The sequence below is a fragment of the Anarhichas minor genome, unplaced genomic scaffold, assembly GCF_050575085.1.
Source record: "Anarhichas minor isolate MPS153535 unplaced genomic scaffold, ASM5057508v1 ptg000007l, whole genome shotgun sequence".
NCBI lineage: Eukaryota > Metazoa > Chordata > Actinopteri > Perciformes > Anarhichadidae > Anarhichas > Anarhichas minor.
In genome coordinates, this window is record NW_027466453.1 from 22,037,501 (window position 1) to 22,060,267 (window position 22,767).

Below are 22,767 nucleotides of genomic sequence, written 5' to 3' on the forward strand. Positions count from 1 at the left end.
ACCTTGAATCAAACAACTGTCACCGTTAACAATGTATGTCACCGTCTCCGAATGGGCCATAAAAACCGAATAAATGACGGCCATTACAGTGGAGATTGTGATTATGATAATGAGAATAATAAAGGCGATCATCATTACGATCATGATGATAATGATAATACTGTGATGATGAATTATAATGAATAAATCCCTTCCCCATTTCCTAAATGGTGGGAAATGTATCACTAAGAGCGGCCCGCGGCCGTGCGACAGCCTCGGGGCGGGGCGAGGGTTATCGCTGTGTGTCATTTGAACCGCTCGTACTCCGGCAACAACCTTCTCCCTTTTCACGTCTGCGTCTCCGTACGAGATTGTTTCTGCCTGTGTGACTTCCCAGCCGGGTGTACGGTGTGTGTTTGCCGTGCTCGGAGAGAGCACTTCCCGGGAGACCTCGCAGTTTACATATCACATTCAAACAGCTTTTGTGCTCAATATCTGCCACTTCCACTCTCTCATTTCTCACCCTCCCCTTCCTCTCTGCTCTCCTTTACTCAGTTGCTCTACGAGTCACCGGGGTTTATTTTGTATTGATTTGAATCATCCGCTGAATGGAGACTTTTCCCACCAGGAAGAACACGGCACTTTGTTCAAAACATGCTAAAAACAACCTTCATGTTTTCCTGATGAGGGGCCTCTTGTGGTCATGCAAGAGACTACTGTCCTCTCTCAGAAGTAAAGATGGGAGTAGTACGTGATTGTTTCCTTTGTCGGGCTTTGACGCTACTTCCTTCCAGTTACCTTCCCGTCTCTTACCAACAGCCAACAGCCAACAGCGTTCAAATAGAAAGCTCACTAATTAACAGGACGTATCTTGTGTGTATTATCTGTACATCTGTGCAGGTGTTTCCAGCTTTACAGTGGGTTGCCAGATACAGTCTGTAATTTACCCGTCTTTAGTGTAGGTTTCAGGCACGACCAAACTTGGCAACCTCACTGTGACTGTCACCTCACCCGGGTGTTGTTTGGTAAAATAAAATATGGCTTTTATATCTGTGTTTGTGTCCAGATTAAACTACGAGATATATGCGTGAATGAGCGAGCGTTAGCGGTGCCGGACGGAGCCAGATTACCTGCTTCCAGTCTTTATGCTAAGCTAGGCTAATAGCCTCCTGGCTCTATAGCACCACACTTAATATTCATACATGAGAATGATACTGACCTTGTGATTTAACGCTGAAAGAAAGGGCAAATAATCATTGAATTAACCTTAACCACGGTTAGAAAACAGTTTCATGAACAATTTGTGCAGAAGTTAAATGTGTTTTAAAAGACATTTACCTATTTTACCAAATATGAGGATTTGTGAGGATAGACTTATCCCACAACCGTGCATATAGAAGAGAGGACTATTCTGTGGACCAATGAGGTTTTGTTCACAGAAAATAAATCAGGAACAAAATAAAACCTGCCTCAGAAACAAGGTCCATCTAAACAGACAAAGCCGGCAGCACCTCAGTGGAATCCATCATGGGTGTCACGGGGAGAAACAAGCAGAATTTGTCATTGACATCCGACGCGTCATTTATATAGAAATGTCAGCATAGCATTCGCATAATGATGGAAAACAACAACGCTGAGGGCTGTGGTCCCTGTGCACTCTGACGGCTGTGTGCAAACGTCACCAATAATGTGTCTTTAGTCTAGACGTGTCAGGGCTCTGTGGGATCTATATCCACGCCTTCTTGTCAGCTCCCTTCAATCTTCGCTGTTGCTCGAGAGCTAAGTGCAAGAGATTAATAAGTGGATTTGTAATGCACAACCTCAGGTTTGACACTATAAGTCATCGGCTGTTTATCGCTTCGGCTTTCTCGCCCGGATTGAAAAATGGCAGACGCTGAGTAAGTTAGTTAGCCCCCCTGCACCCCCCCCTCCCCCTCCTATTTCAACCCCCCTTCTTCTTCTTCCTTCTCGTACTTCAGGACCGGGAGGTACAGTATACTGTAGCAGCTAATGAGCAGCTTGTGTCTTTTCTGTTTGTTTCCCTCTGGCAGACAGATGATGTGACGCAAACAGAGGGCTCTCAGCAGCTCCAGCTCCAGCACTCAGACTCTTCAGAGAAGCAGCAGCCCAAAAGGTTACACGTCTCCAACATTCCCTTCCGCTTCCGGGACCCCGACCTAAGGCAAATGTTTGGGGTGAGTGCCACGGAGGAACAATCCAATTTATTACAACTTATTTTTGTAGGTTCGGGGCCTTTTTTCCCCTGTTGCTTAATGTCACAGTGTACCTGTTAAGTTAAGTCCTGTGATCTGGGAGCACGGCGACGACGGAACAACAAAGCGGGTTTTTGTATTCGAGGCACGCCGCCTCGCCTGAAACAAAGAGCGGCTTCGCTTACGCCGGAAGAAATGAAATATTCAAGCTTCAGGGAGAACAAGCAGCTGGGCTCAAATCCCACAGGCCGCGTGTTTAGTGAGCGAGGCCATTCTCTCATCAAGTTACTACATTTTCTGAATTTTTACAAGTTGGGGAAAAAGTAAAGACAAACAGCCCAATCGGTCACAATCAGGTGCTGATGTGTGAGAGGAAGAAACCTCACAGCGACTCTGACACCAGAATGAAGTCAGGTGAGAGATGGAGCCCAGCACGCCAATCATTCCACCGTTCATCTTCGTCCTCTCTCTCCGTTGGCAAACCGGTTGATCTAAAACCAGTTTGATCAACGTGATGAGCTTGAGCAACGTTGCTGTGTCCCCAGATGTCAGCAATTAACTTGGTGAGAGCAAAGTTATTAACATTTGGAAATGATGACAAAAACTGTGACCGGGGGAAAAAAAACTTCACTGGCTTCCTTCTCCAAAAGCTTGCTGGAATCATGACTGAATAATTTCCTGTTTCAAAGATACGCATACAGATGCCGTCAGCTGCAGACAAACGCAATCAGATTACATATCAGCGTACCAGAAGCCCTCGACAGAGATCCTCCCTCTCTCTCTCCCTGTCTCTCTCCCTGTCTCTTGCCCAATTAATGAGGCAATGAATAGTTCAACAGCTCACCCTTGTGTCTCACAAAAGCCTCAATAAGAATTGAACCATACATCCCCAATTCAATAACCATAATGGATCTGAACGGAGACGATTGCCAAAAATGTACTTTAAATGTTACGCGCTAATTGGACCATTAGAACCCGGAGGCGTTAATTCTCGTCGTTATGAAGACAACATCCAGCTGATGATATTAATTACTGAAGAGCCCTGGCTGGGGCTTTTATAAATTGCAGACAACATGGCTGCTCTCTCTCTCTCTCTCTCTCTCTCTCTCGCTCTCTCTCTCTCTCTCTCTCTCTCTCTCTCTCTCTCATTGTGGGCGTTATTGTTCCCGTCTCTGGTGCAGGTCGCGTTGAATCCAAATCGCCTCAGTAATTAGCTCGGAGGCTTTGTGTGCCTGGCCCGACGCATGCAGATATACGATACAAAATTGATCGCGGCCCACCCAGTCCCCCTCAATCACCCCACGTGTTGCCCCCCTAACCCCCCCCCCCCCCCTCCCCCTCCTGGTGGTTGGCATAGTTGAGGATTGCTGGGATTGATTGTCTCGGGTAGAACTTGGCAAGGAGATAGCTGGTCCGCGCCACCCTCTGACACGGCCCCCACAATGGGCCTTTGTGTGAGCGGCGTGTGCAAAAGCCTCATCTCATCCAGCTCTAATGGCTTCTGGAGCGCCACCGGCTCAATACGCCATTACCGCTGCGCATGAGTGAAACCCACAGACATGCAGCGGGGAGGGGGGGGGGGAGAAGGAGAGTGGTGGTGTTTGCTGCACCCTAACTCTTTTGGTGCCGGCACCCTAAAACAAGGAGGGGAAGGCCTGAGATGCCCCCCCCCAGGGTTAAAGGGGTGCGGAGAAACCTGTGAGCCTTTTTAACGAGGCGCTGAATGAAGGGCTCATTAGGACGACCACAGCGGACCTTAATCAGTAATTAGAAACTGTGATCTCTGAGAGCTCGCGAGTGCAGCGGAAATGAAAACACTCCAAGCACGAGCGAGCGAGCGGGCGAGCTCTGTGCGGCGCCCATGCTGCGCTGCTCGAGGGTGCCCTCGTTTGTGCGACCGGGTTCTTCAGCAGTGCTTCGCTCAGTGCATGTAAGGGCTCTCACAGCATTCCCCCGGAGCAATCAGGACCTCCGCCCCACTTCCCCCACCCTGCCCCCCTCCTCGTATCCTGCTGTCACGCTGACTGCTGTGCCTGAGCATGCTCCACACTGGCACTACTGTTTGAACACACAGGGCTGCCGGAGCGTAATTATAGGTTTCTTAGAGCTTAAAGACGTTCAAGCAAATCAAAGGTGGGGGCCACAGTGGCCTCGGTGTTATTTGTTGCTTCCGCACGAGGAGGCTTAGGGCGTATTTGTAGTTTCACACAAGGCTGCGCTGAATCAAAAGGGCCGCACCGCTGTGTTTTGTCTCCTTTACAGCAAATCAGGCGTACAAAACGTATGGTTTCCAGGCATCCATTCCCTTTCTGGATCATTTCTGCATACGTTTTATATTCCTCTGTAATGTATCTGAAGTGCACAGGGTTTTATTTAATAACAATAATGTAATGGGAGCCATGTGGAAGTAGAAACGAAGGGATGCCTGGAATGGTAGAGAAAAACACATTCAAATCTCTTAAAATGTAATGTAGAAATCAAAATATAGGATCAAATATGCAACGGCCGGTACTTTAAAATGTTTATCTTGTGTCTTTCGTATTGATTTTGAATTGTTTTAGTCGTCTATAGCTGCAGCCTCTTAGATGACGTCAGTCCCCCCGTCCTCCCTCTGGAGACTCCTCCCATTGAAGCTATTGTTTATCGGTGCTGCTGATGCAGCTGTTTCTGTGTGTGTGTGTGTGTGTGTGTGTGTGCGTGTGTGTGTGTGTGTGTGTGTGCGTGTGTGTGTGTGTGTGTGCGTGTGCGTGTGTGTGTGAGTGGGTAGGCGGGGACAGGAGTGCATGCGATCACTGGTGAGCAGCGAGCAGTCCCCAGCGCCATGTGGAAATCCACCAAGACGACTTCCTCTGAAACTAATTAATCGACGCCACGAGCCCATTACGCTCGGTTAAAACAATTAGCATCTGCACATCGCGTGGGGGAAGCATTGTCATCTCGGGCGAAAAAAAAAAAAAAAGTGGTGCATCACGCTGGGATATAAATGACTGCGTGTGCGATCGAGCCAACGCTTTCCCATTCGAATCAATGGAGCTGAGCGCCATATGAGGCAGATGTGTGTTAAAGGGATCTATGGAATCCTTTCAGAGCGTATATACAGGGGAGAGGACACACTGTGCTGAGACAGACGAGCTTTTAAATTACCAAGCTTTGTTTCCCTTTTAACTCGGCTGTGGTTAGGCCACCGCGTAACCCTTTCAAGTAGGAGGGGGGGGGGGGCATGTGCTTTTTTAGCTAACCCATAAACCCTCACCTCCTCAAGCCCCACTCCACTCACTTCAGCCAGATAACAGCCAGCTCCTCCTAACCCCTATTAGTGGCTCAGTCAAACGATCCATCCATTCCCATTGAGCGTCGACCACATGGAAGGCCCATTCCTTCCCCGTTGCGTCGAAATGAAGGCGACGCGGACCGCTTGACAGGGTAATTACTTTTAATGAAATAATACGGCCATTGTAGACAGCAATTAAAAGTCGCTCTCACTCCACTCATTAGAGGAACTTACAGTTTACTTTCATTCCTCTGTTTTCTAATGATCCGAAGGCAGGCCTTTTAAATCGAAAAAAAAGGCTGGAGCGTGTTAAGCCCCGGGGAACCGGCCCTTAGGTCCTGTTGACTGCGAGAGCACACAAACAAAGAGAGGAGGAGAGAATAAAGAAGAGGATAGAAAGGTATATACACCACCCATCCGCCCAACTCTCCACAGAGTCGGGGGGGACTCGAGGAAGTGAGTTTTCCCCAGGTGATCGTGTAGAGGGGGGTCCCACGTCTCAAGACCACCTCATATTATGACCTTTTTTTTGTTACTGTTTGTGTTAAAACAAGCCAGCAAACATCAGAGACGCAATCAAAGATCCGTGTTTCTACAGACTCTGTGATCTCATTTCATGAAGCATCGACAGAGATACAGATACGCATTAAAGCAGCAGCTACGACTTGTCTTTGTTTTAAAGCGTTTGCCAGCCAACTGCAGAACTGTTTGCCAAAGCTAACAAATGCAAATTGACCACCATTTCCTCACAAAAGTAACATTTCCATATTGCCTTAATGGTTTCTCTTTCTCCAGTCGTCCTCATGAATTCACAGCCAGTGAGGCTTTCTGACTCCGTCTCTCTGCCCTTCTCTTCTCTTCTCTTCTCTTCTCTTCTCTTCTCTTTCTCTTTTCTCTCTGCAGCAATTTGGAAAGATTTTAGATGTGGAGATTATCTTTAATGAGCGAGGATCCAAGGTAAGTGAACTAGAACACCAGCTGCTTCATTACCATGTACTTCTTCTGTTTCCTAATGATGGCATTAGTGTAGTGTGTACATTGGCTGAGAGTAGTGGTCCCTAAGCCTGGTCCTGGAGAGCTGCATCCACCATGCCTCTCTTTCTCCTCCTCCCTCCCGCCGTTGTTTTTGTTGTTGCAGCTCTAACCCAAGTTGTGAATCATTAGCCCTGTCAATCAATTCATTATTGAGCTGTTTCACAATTCACTTAATCCACCAGCAGGCTGCAGGTCCTGAAGCTTATGGAATTGAAACTGCTTGTTTAGGGAGCGGCTGTGTGAAGCCTGGGTGTTGGTCCTACATTATTCAGCTTTTCTCATTTTAGTTTTCACTATAGTTCAGGATAAGAACAATGTTCTCTGGGGCTGTTTTTGCAAATTAATGTAGTTTAGCTAAAGGAAATGTGAAGGCTAATCCTAATTCCACCTCGCGTTTCAAACTTTGGTTAAAAAACATGACATCCTGTGTTCTCCGTCAGGAAGCTTTTACACATGCGAGCTGATTTCATCTGTGATTTTAAAGGAGCCAGTTAAAGGACGAGCCCATGAAAAGAGCAAAAGCGACAATGTGTTAGCGCGTCTCTTGGCACTTTGCGACCTCCCCACTGTGGCCCCTCAGCATGAGCTCCATTGTTGCTGTTGTAGGTGTCAGTCTTTAAAATTGGGTCACTGATTTATAAAAAAAAAAAAAAGGAAACTGTAGTTATTTCAACAGGACTAAATAGTGCCGTTGTTGGGGACTATTTTCGGCGGCGGATCAGTCCACATTCGGGGGTCCGGTGGGTGTTTTTGGCAGCAGGATAGTGTTTGTCAAAATAAACTACAGTGGGTTTGTGACGACGCATTGATGTGTATGTATGTATTAATAGTTTCTGGGCCAACAATGGAGGAATACCATGTAACCGGCTTTGACTGCACAGACAATACTTTTGGTCTTTTCATGGGATTCGTTGACAGAAGAAAATACAAACATACACAGACAGCCGTCTTCTTTAAGGTTTCAGTTCTACAGAACATCTAGATTCTACCTCTTACAGTCTATTTAACAGCGTCTCACGGCTGTGATCGTGAATGCATGTATTCCAAAGCTAAGTCTCAACTCCAACAAGCCAGCAGAAAAATATCCACCTCGCTGCAGCGTTACCGCAGTATCAGTCTCCTAACCACCTACCATGGACAGGTGAAGCCCGCGGTGGCGTGAACAGCCCGAGTGCTACTCATCCAGCTGTTCATTTAATAGAGTGTACTAAGCTCCACAGCTTCCCATTCATAAAGCAGACAGGGTCCCTGGCTGGGTGTTGAGGCATGAATACTATTGATTCCCATTCATACCTGGGAGTAGTTTGGGCTCGTATAAAGGCATGCAGGGAGCCCTGGAACCGGGCGACGCCGCCGCTCTCAGCCCCCCCCCCCCCTCTGCCAGACAAGATTGAGCACCGGATAAACCTGCCTCCTCCGCCGTAACAAGCATTTATTGTTTGTGCCCTACAAAGCCATTACCCATGATGCCTCTCTCTCTCCCTCTCCCGCACCCTGTGTGCTATATAATGAACCTACCAGGCCATTAATAAACAATCTATTTTCTATGAAGCTTTGGCAATTTGCATTCAATATGTTTGTCTCCTTTGAAAAATGGTGGCTCCACTCTCTCCTCTTGTAAGCTAATTATTTGTGCATGATAAAAAAAGTAAAATAATAAAGATAGAGGGGGGTAACCACAGTCGGGTGAACGTCCAAAGGATTAATTTTGCCCTCAATTCCTTTTTTGAATTTATTTCTTTATCTCTTTTCCTCCGAGGACAGGTCCCGTGTTATTTATGCTGGAATAGCAGCCCCGGAGATCCTGTGTATGCGTACGAGATCTCTCACATGTATTACATCCTCAAGCAATTATCAGGCAGCGCCGGCCATGCTCCCTCCCCCCTGCCCGTATACCTCTATAAGTAGATATAGAAACCAAAGGAATGGGACTTGTTTGGCCAGCATATCTTAATGCTTCCTCTACAGGGCTCAGGTCCAGCATCCCAGTCCACATAACTCAAGGAAGTGACAACCCCCCCCCCCCCCCCAGGGGAGCGAGGGAGTCAGAGAGTTGGGGGAGGGGGGTGGAAATGAGAGGTTGGGTATATTTTGGTCGGGGTTTTTAAAGTCAATAATCACGCTCTTCTTCATCACAGACGTTTGGTATTTTTGTGGCGAACACCATTCACTCTTCTGCATCAATGAGACGACGTCATTTTGCCTCCAAAAAGAAAGCTGTCCTACTTATTAGAGCAGTGAATTAGACACAGCCAGAGATCAAGTCTCTCCCCCGGAGGAGTCACCTCCTCCCGTCGGCCACGTCTTCAAAAGGAAGCCGGGGGCTGTTTGAGCGTCCGCGCTGCTGAAGTTGCGTAGATAATTATGTGACTATTATGGCAGCTAACGCGCTGTTTTGCATCCGCGGCTTCCTGACATTCACCCATGGCACCGGTGCTGTGCTGTTTAATTGGGTAAAGCAGGCAGGTTTGTTGGTGTTGTTGCGCGAGGTCATGTCACCGTTATCCTCTCCTCCTCGGATCTCTCTGTTTGCTGTTTCCTGACGCCTCACTAACTGCCTCTAATTAATCTGGCTGCTTACAACTCGACTCTGCCGCCGCTGCTGCTCACCTACTCCTGTCTTCTCACCTCTCTTTCCCTTCTCTCCTCCTTTCCCCTTTCTTTTCCCTCTCTGTGTATGAATGTGTGTGTGTGTGTGTGTGTGTGTGTGTGTGTGTGTGTGTGTGTGTGTGTCATTCCCTTCTCCTTCTTCTCTACCGGCGGCTAACGTGGCGCTCTCAGGGCTTTGGGTTTGTAACTTTTGAAACAAGCACAGATGCTGATCGTGCACGGGAGAAACTAAACGGTACAATCGTAGAGGGACGCAAAATAGAGGTGCTTTCATTTTTCCCCTTTTCCCATCTTATTCTACTTCCTGCCTGCTGCCTCCTAAACTTACCTTTAAAACCCAGGCATTAGCATGTGGCTGCTCTGTGTGTGTGTGAATGTCTGCATCCCTGAATGTGTGTGTGCCTGGATGCATGCATGCATAATGGTGCGTATAACTCCTTCTCAGTAGAGTGCGGGATCCATACATGTCGACCCGGACACGCCAGTTGTCCATCATGACCCGACGATGCAGAATGAATGCATGCCATCATCCTCTGGGTTTGCTGTCAAATCTGAGACGACCTGCATTCCGCTGTCACCAGTGTTTAGTGTTGCCTGCTCTCATTCTGCTCCTGTTTACGATGAGCCCCCCCCCCCCCCCCCCCGCTCTCATCAGTTCAATAGATGACAATCAAAGCGCTGTCTGTTGTTCTTTTGGAATCCTTTTGTTTATCCGACCAATTACTGTATTTGGAGGATGTTATTATTATTTCTATTCATACCTGTAGGTAATTGGTGCATGCCCCCCCCCCTTATTTCCAGTAATTTAATCTGTAAGAAAAATGAAATGATGAATAAATTCATGAAAGGGTGAACTCAATCACACCAAAGTGCTACATGCATTTACATAATCATTTATTTATTTACCTGTCCTGTTATGCGTTTGTGTGGGTTTGCTGCCTGCTTCTGGCCCGTCCTGGATGTCTGGACAGTGACATAGTGAGTCGGGGAATAACACGCTGCGTGTTTTTTGTCGCTTTGAACAGGTGAATAATGCAACAGCACGAGTGATGACAAACAAAAAAGTGGCCAACCCTTACACGAATGGTAAGTGTCCCGACAGCATCACGACATCCTTCAAATGATAACATGTGGTTCTCGTTGTGAGTTGACTTTTCTTCTTGTTGTCCAGGCTGGAAGCTGAATCCAGTGGTGGGAGCTGTCTATGGTCCTGAACTCTATGCCGGTAAGAGACCTCCAGCTTCTGCAGTTTAAATTTTGAGTGTATTTTTTTTCCTTTCCTCCACATGCACTGCACCGTACCTGAGGCCGCTATCAGCCGCAGCCAATCCCAATCTGACCCCTGAATTTCTACAATCGGGCTCATCCTGAACCTACTGAACATGAAATTCCCCTCAAATCAAAGTGAATCTGAGAGCGGCCCAGATAAGCAGTGGATGATCCAAGCCCCTCTGAGTGGCTGAGGGAGCCTGAGCCATTGTTTGCGGCGTGTGCAACTGTAAAGCTTTGAGAAAAAAAAAAAAAATGATTTCAAGAGCAAGCGCCCCTGCAACTGTTATCAGATTGTGGAGGCTGCTGCTGTGGATGGATTTGCCAAGTGCGCCAGATTGACTTTTACAGAGCTAACCGAATAAGGGAGATTGAGTGAGCGATATTGTTGGCACTACCCTGTCGAAGGCCTCTATTCCTTCTGGTCTTCGTAATGGAGGAATGAGATGAGCTCAGTGGGGTTTTCCCTATCTCTCTCTCTCTCTCTCTCTGCCTCGACATGCCAGCTTTATTGCTGTATGTTATATGAACCCTTTGCATTTTAATGAGGGGGAAATGGTACTATTTCATTTGGAAGAAGTGCTGAGCACATCGCGCCACTTTAACGGCTTTCCTTTCTGCTCATTAGACTAAAATCTGTTCATTCCCCGGACAGCTTTACGGCGAACCTCTAAATAACTGTCCATGACAGAAAGCAGTCATCTATCATTTTTATTTCATCCCCCAACCCCTCACTCCACCCCCCATGCCTCCCACCCAACCTCCCCCCACAGCCCTCTCTTGGTTTCGACATCTTCCCCCTGGTAATTACACACACACATGAACATACACACACCCCTCTGAAGGTGCATGCACGTGTTCAAACATGTACATCATGCCACGGTCAGGTGGAGTTTTCACTTAATTAAAATCGTGGACATTAAGTGAGTCTTAACTTAGACAAACAATCACTTCACTGACCTATATGCACACACAGCACTATCCCCGGCCCTGTGTTTCCACACTCAGACCAAAGCATTCCAGCATACAGAAATAGATAACCCATGTAGAACACAGACGCTAATACATGGCCCCTCTCTCAGCCGCACTTTCTCCATTTTACACTCACACAGACTCACGCACACACACTTCCCAAATCATCTCATAAATCAGAGGGAGTGTGGTCCACCACTCCAGGCAGGGGAAGCAGGAGGGGTTGGGTGATTTATTGGCTGCTAATTTTTCAAGTCGTCTTGACATGGCACTGGAGTTTGCCAAGCCTAAACGACAACATATGCTTGCCAGCTGGGAAGATGAGAAACATAAATAAGAGATACATTTTTGAAACAAAACCACCCTAATGAGCAGCAAAAAGGACGATTTAGCTTTGGGAAAAAAAAAAAAAATGAGGACGATGTTCCACCCTCCCTAAGAAACAAATTCCACAAGAGTCAGGTTTGTGGGAATCAGGACGGATTCCAAAATCATCATAGCTACAGTTAATATACTTTTGGTGGGAGTAAAATGGGATATAAAGGCGATTAATCACTGTTTATCAGTCCTCATTTCTGTGCGGGAGATCAGTGAAATTGGGAGCCATAAATCCTGGCTCGGTGACAGCACACTTCGTCTCCATTCGTCCTGGCGCTACAGGTTTATTGTCCTCAAAACCCATTCAGGAGAATGACGGATGAGAGCCTCATGCCGGCTCCCCGCTCTTAACCTCTTCCAGGGTAGATTGGCTCCTCCTACTGATGGAGGAGGGAGAGGGGGGGTAGCTGGTGGGGTACATGCAGGCGGGGGAAACCCAGAGTCCATGTTCTACACCTAGAAGCTTGCAACAGGGGGGGGGGGGGGAGAGGAGCAAGGTGATCGGGCTCCAAGTCAAATGGAGGGATTGGCAATAAAACATGGCAGTGGCACAAATCATGGCGTGTGGCAGCTGGTAGGCATCCAGTATCTGTGCTCACCTTTGTCCTCTTTTACTCCGCGCTGATCTGGTTTACATGAAAACTTTTTGTAGAGCAAACCCCAGACTCTGGCCTTGTGTATATATATATATATATGTATATATATATATATATATATATATATATATATATGCTGTATATAGATATAGGTCTATCCATATATAACGGCCATCTCACTGGCTCTGTCCTGATCCAATTTATTCCCTTAATGGCACTTGTATACGTGTCTGTTTATACAGTTTATAATTATGTACATAGCGAGTGGGTGTGTGGCTAAATACAAATGTGAGTGTGTACAGCAACGGTGCGCATACGTTTTAATTTGTGCTTGTATATAGTTTTAGATATGCATATATTAGTTTGTTGTATATCTACATATGGAACAGACTTATCTTTGCATGTTTACGAGCACAGATGTGGATCTGTAGGATCATTTTTAAATTGGCATTGATTTTCTTTTCTTTTTCTTGGTATATGATAACAAAGCAGTTGCTGATGTGAATATTACAAATCAAAACATGGAACATTTTTTGTTAAAAATCAAAGAAAGAGGCCGATCTGCACGCGATACATTTTTCTTTCCACTCTTAAGCTCATTTTACAATAATTGGCAAACTTTTGTGGATTTTTCCTGGTGTTGGATGTCTTCAGCACCATGGACAGCTGCCACTTAGAAACCCCCTCATGTGGCCAGACCCCTCAGGCTAACAGAGAGCGACTCTCCTCCGCAGCTAATTCCTAAGGAGACGGGAGATGAGTAGCTTCTCATTCGCTGGTTCACACTTTCTGCTGCTAAGGTGGAGTTTTCTTGAGCACTCGTGAAAAGCTAGCAGCTGTATAAATGACAGCAAAGAAAGGCTAATTGCCATCTTAATATATGTAGACAGATCCTTTCATTGTTGGAGTGTACGTTAGGGGGATAATTAAGCTCCAGACTCTTGATTAGATTAAGCTGTTTTCGGTCCCCAGTGCGTGGATTAAGTGCTCATTGCCCGATGTATTTGAGCAGGAAGTATTAGAGAGATCAACCTTGTGGAAAATCAGATCTTTCTTTATGGGAGCCGGTTATGACCCCATCATTGGCACAGAGCTGGATTACCTCAGGTCCAACTGGCTCTGTAGGTATTGAGCTTCTCTCAAGTTGACACATATGACATATGAGGTGCGGCGTGACCCTGCCGCCCTCCAGCGCATAACTCATATTTTCTCCAGCCCCCCCCCCCCCCCTCACCCCTCCTGGGGAAGGTGTTTGACTTTGGTGGCTAGACCAGGTTTGTGCTCTCATACACCGTAGCTGTTGTTGCTTTTCACGGGCTTACCAAGGTGTGACAGTGCCTTTGATTTATGGGTTATTATTGAAGCAGTGTAGCCTATCGCCAACTCATTATAAGTTTACATTCACATACATCACTGCATGCATATTGCATACAAATTTCCAAAAGGGAAAGAAAGAGGCAATTGGACTCTCTGGGGCCTAGAAATAGCACCGATTTGTTAAGAGGAGGGGGTGGGGGGGAAACACACCTCGGAAACTATCAAAGAGGATTGTTTTTGCCCTTTAGCAACTGCGCTCAGATGTCCACTGCTCCAAAAAAAGAGACTAATTTAAATGTCAAGGTCAGCATTATAAATCACTTGGGGGAAAGGGGGCACCCTGCGAGTCCAGGCAGTCCATTGGTACGTTGGCAGCAAACAAAGTGCCATGCACCTTGTTGGTGGGTGTTTGGAGAGGGGGGGGGCTACGTGGGCGTTACCTGGCCAAATGAGGCGCAGAGTTTGAATATGTGTGCGGACCCCGCTAATGGAGCGTGATGTTAATGGCGGAAGACATTAAACCTGTCTCTCCGTGTTTTTAAAAGCACCACTAATCTGTCTCCCTGTCAGCGTTATTGAGGCAGTGGGGGCTCCGGGTGAGCGTCGTTCATTAGGGTGTTCGCTGGCCTCGTCCACCCGCGGGGTTAATGCTGCACGTGGCACGGTGACGCCGCGCCGTCAGTCCCCAGGCAAACACATACACGCCACCGATTATATACGAGCTACCAGGGATTTTTCATTGCGGTCTAGTTTATCTGGCATTGCGAGGGGCTGCCTGCTGTCTCCTTGGTGGCAGCGGGTTCATGTAAAACACATCGGATACATATTATTAACCCCCCCGGCTGAAACATGTCATCTGAAATAAATAAAGAATAATAAGGTGAGGGGAGGGTGATGAGGGGGCGTTGCCGGGGATGACGGATAATAGGGATGACTGTGTTGTGATGGACTAGACTGTTGGGGGGGAGGGAGAGAGGGTGAGGGGTGGGGGGCGTGAAGGCCTTTCGATTGCTGCAAAAAGAGGAGGCCAACTTAATCATGTCTGGAGATCTGTGTGTTTGTATGCACCTCCACAGCTCGTAATCAGACAGCCACTGGACTGATTGAAGGTTAAGTAGAGTGCTGAGGATCACATCGGCCGTCCTCTAATCTGTGACTGCGGACGTTTTCCCCGCACCATCACACCTAGCCCTTGCTACACCCGCCCTGAAGCCTTTCACCCGCAACCCTCCCCTTTCTCATGTCGTCAGCTACACATGTAGCTGTGTGATTGGCTAAAGATGGTCCCAGATGGGTTTGGAGATGGGGGTCACGCTGAGGTTTTGGGCCTTGGCCGTCCAGCCCATCTGCTCCATTTTCCCCTGGGGGGGAAGTTCGGAACATCTAGTCAGGTTGTTCAACAACGTTCACCTCCCGCTTGACTGTAGCCAACACCTAGAAACGCCCTCTACCCCCCCCACTGTTCTCCTCGCTGCTAGCCCATTGTGTCTAAACTATGCGAAAGCCGTGGTGCGAAACTAGTGGTATTGCATCCATTACCTGCCTGTGCTTCAAGGCTGCCCCTCGCCAGGCGTCAGGAAAGGATGCGTACAGCAAATGTGGATCCTTGCTGAGTACGGCACAAAGCAGCGAGCTGGGAAAGGGGAGAGTGCTCGATGAGGCGCACCTAGAAAAGATTAAATCTATTGTTTCCGTGTCTTCCCCATAATGCATTCTGTCATAGGTAAAGCAGTGCCACACGTCTCTCTCTAATGCATTCTGTCATAAGGTAAGCAATGCCAAGTCGAGGATGTTCTCTGAAAGTCATCTTTTTTTTTTTTTTCTTCTCTTGTGTGTTTTCTTTCCTTAGTAACAGGGTTCCCCTACCCTGCCACAGGCGCTACGGTGGCCTATAGGGGTGCCCACTTGCGAGGTCGGGGGCGGGCTGTGTACAACACGTTCCGCACGGCTCCTCCACCACCACCCATCCCAGCTTACGGAGCGTGAGTATTGAATCTCCAACCTGAACAACAGTGAGCACATCAGACACAGCCTGACTTTAACTGTGTCCATGCTGTAGTATGAGTGAGTGTGTGTGTGTGTGACTGTATACAAGACTTTCATGCTCCAATTGACCCTTCGTTAAGCCCCGCCCCCTGCACAGAGCTACTAACCGCACTCGCTGAATATATGTTATCTAATTTTTGGAAACACATAAAAGCAATTTCCGAGAGAAGCAGACAGAAGGGTTTATAATATGTGTTTAAAGGATGAAAAGATAAAGAGAGAAGCTAAAGCTACAGATCTCAGTGTAAAAGTGAACCAACACATCAGCTGGAGATCCAGACTGACGACAATGAAATTAAGGAACAACACTTCCTGTGAAGCCAGGTAGGTCTTTATTCACTGTTACATCATTAAAAAGCAGCATGTGTATACATTCAGTATACCTTCAGATGCTAGCGTAGAATAGTTCTGCTAACGCTAGTTAGGGATGTGCTAAGGTACTCTGCTAATGTTAGCTCCACAGTTTCAGAATCGTTTATCTAAATCTAAAGAAACGATAGCGTGAGAGTCTACAGAGCAGAGCCGGATCGCAGTCGGACCGCTTTGATTGGCCGGTCTGTGTTTGAAGGGCGGGACTTAGCCGAGGGCCAGTTATGTGTCTGTTGTACATACATACTGTATTTGTCTAAATGTAGGTGTGCTAGTCCTAATTTCAGAGAGATTGATGTGATTGTGCCTAAAGAACAGTGTCACAATACTGTTTATTATTTTGTCCTAGTTTTATATAATATTAGAACATTTATAGTCAACACATCAACGCAGTTTGTTTAAGATGATAATACCAGTCATCAGTGCATTCACTGTGCTGTTCTGCCTCTGGGGAGCTGAATCATTGTTGGTATCGAGGCGTGTACATGCTCTAACTCCTATATATTTGTACATTGTCTATTGACAAAGGAGGAACTAACAAAGCCACAGGGAGAGCTGTAGAGAGCTGAGAAAGCGTATTACTGGGCAGATCTCACTGGACTGTGACCAGGGTCCATGCTGATCTCCCGGCTTTGTGCAGCCCTGCCTCGCGCTCGCCTCTTATCAGCAGTGGTCTGTGCGGCCGTGGGAGAGGTCTGACGGAGGCCGACCGAGGGCCCGGTATAGCTGTCTATCTGTGATTAGATCGGGATTCGTCTTACTGCAGAGAGACTCGCTGCTGAAGCCGGGACTGGAAATCCCACGCCCCCCCCCCCCCCTCCCTTCCACTCCGGGGCCCTTTGCTACCGATGGCAGCTGGTTGATTTATATAGCGGAGTCATGTGATGGAGCTCCATCGCTGCCTTCTTTTGTCCTCCCCCCTCCTCTCCCCCTCCACCTCCAGCCCTCCTGACACACTGGTAGCAACTGGAAAGACAAACAATATTTTTACCAGAGCAGAAAATTGCACGGGGATGTGAAATGGTTGCACTTTTCGCTTTAATGTGTCATTCATTATTTGTGGTGCAGTACACTGAAGCTGCTAAGAGCTGACCCCGGCGGACCCTCAAATGGGCGAAATGGGAAGAGTGTCAAAGGGCTGAGATTCAGTACGGGGCGGCACGTACACCAAATACACCTAACCGCTTTGCTGTTCTCCTCTTTCACAGGGTGGTGTACCAAGATGGCTTCTACGGTGCAGAGATCTACGTGAGTACAGTTGGCTTTTCCTCTCGCCTGCTTAGATGAAACAGAAGTAAAGCAGAGCCCAGCCCCGGAGACAAAAACGTGATCTCCTCAGCCCCCGGCGTTCTCTCAGCCCTCGCTGCCAAGCCGCCGTCAATTAGGCCTCTGTCTGCTGTGCCAAGAAACCCAACAACAAAATTTAAAACCCCCTCAGCTCCTCCCTCCTCTCTCTGTTCTCTCTTCCTGTGATCTCAGACTTTGGCAGAGAGGCAGACCCGGGCTCAATGTCCCGTGTCAAGTTAGGTCATTTCTTACTTTAGATTTGTCTTCTGCTGCGCCTCCTCCGCTTCTCGCCACCTCCTTCCTCCTCTCTCCTGTTTTTTGTGTCTGTGTACACTCAGAGGGTTTGGCCGGGGATACCCCCCCCCCTGGGGGGGTTTGTGCAGGCCCGAGCGGAGCCGGTTCCTCCCAGCCATCGCCATGTGGGAGATAAGAGGAGCGGCAGCAGATAAAGGGATTAGCCGTCCCTCTGGAGCTGTCCGTGCAGGCAGGGTCATATCAGGAGTTGGCCCTGCCGCACGTCGCCCATGACAGAGAAAAGCATGGACGCCGTGGAGATAATGCTGAAATTACCACGCTGCCCCACTTTGACATAAGTCCAAACATTTGCGGCGGTGGTGGTAGGGGGGGATGTAATTTGTCCCTTTGATTCTGCTGATTTTTTTTCTCCTGTCTGCTGAGATAGCGAGATGACAGCAGCAGCAGCAGTGACAGTTGCCTCTCACTTTCACCCCAACGACCAGTGTCTGGGAGCGAAAACGCCGAAACCCGGTGATGTATGACTTACACACCAGCCCGCATGATAGGACAGTATTTCACTGTTTTTTTTTTATTGTAGCGACATCCACCGCCGTAGACGAGACCCGGGCAGTGCTCTGAGAGATATTGTTCACACACGTTCAGCCACCTCCAGCTAAGTCCTGCGCCCCCGATGTCCCTTGACCGAGGCCTGGCCAGGTCGCTCCATCACTCAACCCGTCATAGCCGCCACCCCCCCTAGTGCTTTACCGCCATTAGTCATGGCACCGGCCGCTGCACTGCTTCAGACCGGCTGAGTGTGCGTGAAGGTCTCGAGTGACCGAGAGGAAGCCGTCCCTCAGCCCTCAGTGTCCTCAACAATCCTTCAGTGGACGCCGCCTCGCTGTCAAAACCAGCCGGCTGAAGCGTCGAATCTTCTTTTTTTAAATAGATGTTCCTGCTCGTACATTGGCAGAAAAACAGGAAACTGGATGCATTCACATATACATATATTCTACATACATTGCATGTGCTGGTACATACGCATGCGTGCATCTCCACCTGGAAACGAGCGCACACACACACACACACACATGAATGCACAAGCACACACTCGGCACGACAAAATAACAAATGTGCCGCACCGTCGTGTGCAGGATTTGACAACGTGGGAGAGTGATTTATCGGCCTGTGTTTGTTCGGGCTGTTGCTGTAATCAGTGCGGTCCCGAGGCACGGCTGTCCCACAGGAAGTCATCCGCCTCAAGTGCTGTGACTTCCTGCCTCCGCGCCGAAGAAACCTTGATGCGGGAATTGGAGGTGGGGGGGGAAGCGAGATTCTCAATAGCTGTGGCCCCTGACCTGATTTCACGTGCAGCCGTTGCCTCTCTGCATCACTCTCCTCCGTCGGACACACCCCCCCCCCCCCCCCTTGAGTTTAAAAATGAATGAAAACATGCATTATTAAAAGCCACCTATCCACGGTATGGACGCAGACGGGCACACACTCCACTGGCACTAATAGAAAAACAGTGTGAGAACAGCTTCATTTTTCAAAGAGAGTAATAGCGGCACTCCACAATGAGGTCTTTAATTCCTTCCCCACTCTGGCAAATGAATACGGCGGTTCTGACTCGCCAACGGTCCGGCCGTCTTCTGCCTTCTTACTTCATTTGCGAGCCAGGGGGGGTCGTGTAAAGGGAAAAGAAAAGGCTCTCTTCAATAATGTAGCAGCAGAGGCTCCTCAATCTAAAAACAAAGAAGGGGCTGAATTTGGAGTTGGCTCAACGTGGCCTCACGTTCGGATGAGCCTGTAGTGTGATAATGGGCTCGCAACCCCCCGAAAATAAGCTGCCTCTCGGAGCATCATTCATCCCCCCGTTGCCACCATACATCAAACAGCACCCTCTGGTGTCTGGATGGGACCCTGCAGGTGGGGAGCGTGGGCAGATGATCAAAACGCTGTGCAGTGACATTTACCTATTAAGGCCATTTAAAGCTCTATATGTCCGTGTTGTTGTTTCCGTGTGTCTCTGAGATCTAACCTTTCTGAGCTTAATCATTGATTAACACTGTGGGTTTTTTTTTTTTTACAGGGCGGCTATGCAGCATACAGATTTGCCCAGCCCACCACCCCCGCTGCTTACAGTGACAGGTGAGCGCCCCTGTCGTCCAGTTTCTCCCTCATTATGTTGCACAAGGACTACTGAGTGTTTAAAGTGTCGCAGACCAAGACGTTATTAATCATATGGTATCAGAAATCAATGTGTCACCGCGGTGGTCTTAAAGGCAAAGTCCACCCTGAAATATGTGATTAATGTACGGGCATTTTTTATTCATGTCGTGGTACCTTCCATAAGCTTTTATTTTGCAATCCATCGCAGAGATTGTCAGCAGTCGGCAGAAGAAACGGAGCGTAATGCTAAATAAATAAAACAGTTTTGAGTAAACACGTCCGCAGCGTGTTCCACAAGTTGTTAACGGGAACTTCCATTCAAAGCAACAAGTTGATCCTGTCAAAGAGAGGAAATTACTGACCGGAGTAGAAATAGATTGTAGGAAACGGAGTCCACCGCCAAACACACTTCATCACAGAAATAAGTGCTGGAATGCAGTAAACATCACAGAGCAGCACTGTCTCCGGAAGACGTTCCCGTACAACCAGACTGCGTCGTGAATTATGTTTCGATGGGGAAATATGTTGGATTAGTTTGAGTCTGTGGAATCTGCAGGAGGAGGAGGAGGAGGAGGAGGAGGAGGAGGAAGCCTCAAAAAACACTTTCACTCCGGAGGCTGCTGTCCATGCTCAGTGTGAACCAAGTAGTTTTGTTGCATTTTTCACTTTCATAGTCCTTTTAAGCCAAACCATGAAGCTATTTTTACTAAAGCTAACCAAGTAGTTGTGTTGCCAAAACCTAAGGAAGTGACTTTGTAGTGTTTTTTTGTTTTGCTTTTCAATTTACAAAATGAATCCCATGTTTCAAACTGTTAAAAACTACGACCGTAACCCGGAGAGGAAATATCTCTGCCTCTAAACGTGACTGAGAGTGCAGTTTAATTGTGTGGGGAATGTGATGTAGCAAGAGACGGGGATGCAGAGAAAGATGTGTGTAACAATGTAGAGCTAGCAAATGGTGGATCATTTTCTTTCAAGCAATTACAGAGAAAGCTACACATCTACGGGCTCATCGTAGATGGAGAAGGTTTGTGATGAATGTGAACTGCTTCGCCAGCATTCTACAATATTCTGTGTAGGTTATTTGGGGTTTCATGAGTTTTTCTTCTTCCTCTCCAGTTATCTTATCTATTAGGCAAACCGCCATATTCCTCTTTTAGCTCGGAGCTAAAGAACAGACACACACACACACACACACCGACAAAAAAAAAAGACTAACCTTGTTGGACTGGATGAGAAAAGCGGTGATATATGTCGTGGCTCCCTGCTTGTGATGGGAGAGTGGGTATATCACTGCGGTATTTATGAATGGCCTCAGGTCTGTGGAAGGGAGACAGAGAGAGAGGGAGGGAGAGATGGACCGGCAGGAGCTCTATCACTTCTGAGCGATGTCACTCTGGTTCAGGTGTGCTCCGTTTGAGGAGGCGTCGCTGATTCATTTCGGGCCCCTGAAAGCCGTTGTCAGCCGGGGATGTGGGCTGGTTTGGGAATCTAATCTGGGAAGGATTGAGCATGTCACTTGTGATAACGTACACCCTGCCTGAGAGCCTGAAGATCATATCGATAATATAAGATTTATCAGGCCTCGCCGCGGCTCGAATTATGAGCAGCCGTGCTCGGCGAGAGCAGAAATTGGACAGCGGCTTCTTTTTTCTTCTTCTTCTTTTTTTCCTCGCTCCCTCTCGGAGTGATTTAATTCCTGTTTCTCTTGCCTGTACTTTTCCCCGGGATTTAATGTAATTCGCCCCCAAGTTGTTTGTTTTTGCTTTGTCTGTTTGCTTCCTTTTGAATAAGCGGTCGTGCCCATCGGATCAATAGGGGTTTGTCGGTATCGTTTCAGCAATACCTTATCGGACTTAACGGCGAGGCAGTCAGACAATCGTAAAAAGAAAAAGGTCACCGGGATTGTGGAAGGCGTGTGAAACCAGCCTGCAAAATATGAAGCATTTATTATCTGAAAAGCCGACAGTGCTCACAGGCTGCATTACCAAAGCCCTTTAAGTAACTCAACAGAGTTCACGCCAGCGAGTGTGATGCATCAACGAGGCCCCCGAGAGGAGTCGGTCACGTTGCGGAGACGCTGCCGGCCTCCAATCGGCTTTGCCGAGGCTGCGCTGACCTTGTACCGGGTGGTTTGACCGGCCGGTCGTCAGCAGTGCCACTCTGGCGAGAGTCATTTGGTAGATATATTACCCTTAGAGGGCCTGTGGGGTTCGGTGCTCACTGAAGATAAGAGGACCACGGAGACTTTCCCCCCCCCCCCCCCCCCCCCTGACCATCTCACGGCACCGGCCTCCTCCCCAAGGAGCCGAGGCATTTCACGTCCTGCTCGCTGACCTTGGGGTTGCTGCCGGACTCAAACGAACCGAGCCGTGTTTAGAGAACTCAATGTAGCTCGTGCACAGAAGAACCGCCGTATGTCTTGTTGTCTCCTTTAGGAGAGTTTCCTTCCTCTCTCCACTTTTTCTTTTTTCCTTTTTTATTCCTGGTTGAGTTGGTGCCCTCAGTCCTTGGCTGGGTGTGCCTTATCTGCTCCGTGCAGACCTTCATTTGCAAGCGAGCATTGAAGGGGGGGGGGCGGCGGGGGGGGGGGAAAATAAAAAGGGAAAGTAAATAGAGGAATATATGTGAAGTCGAATAAATAAATAAATGAGGCAGACACATCTTGTCCTGTCTCAGAAGGAAATTGGAAGGATTAGTTCCAAACCAGCAACAATGAAAAGACGGGGCGTGAGCCCAGTGTGCAGCCGGTAAACAAGACCGAGCCCTCCAGCTCTGTTTCCTCGTCTGCATCCTTCCCTCTCTCCCTCTGCTCATTACCTATTCCATCCACCTCATCAAGATGACAATGAGAAGACAAGTATAATTCGCCAACCTTTGAACTCCCCTTTTTGAACCACCTTGTATAATGCCGGAAGCCCAGGAGGCCGAGGAGGGAAAGAATTGATCGTGTTAGAGACTTGAAAGAAGTTGACTTGAGGGGTTGCGTATTAAAACAAGCATGCATAAATGTCCC

General features: G+C 48.0%; 1 protein-coding gene across 1 annotated transcript in view; it reads left to right on the forward strand.

Moving 5' to 3' along the window:
* Window positions 1-22,767, forward strand: part of LOC142945189 (RNA binding protein fox-1 homolog 3-like) — a 190,071-nt gene that overhangs the window by 155,896 nt on the left and 11,408 nt on the right. The window contains exons 4-11 of the mRNA XM_076086611.1: window positions 2,031-2,174; window positions 6,367-6,420; window positions 9,280-9,372; window positions 10,134-10,194; window positions 10,280-10,333; window positions 15,490-15,622; window positions 17,264-17,303; window positions 19,672-19,730. Coding sequence (XP_075942726.1) covers window positions 2,031-2,174; window positions 6,367-6,420; window positions 9,280-9,372; window positions 10,134-10,194; window positions 10,280-10,333; window positions 15,490-15,622; window positions 17,264-17,303; window positions 19,672-19,730 — 638 coding nt within the window. The remainder of the gene's footprint in view (window positions 1-2,030; window positions 2,175-6,366; window positions 6,421-9,279; window positions 9,373-10,133; window positions 10,195-10,279; window positions 10,334-15,489; window positions 15,623-17,263; window positions 17,304-19,671; window positions 19,731-22,767) is intronic.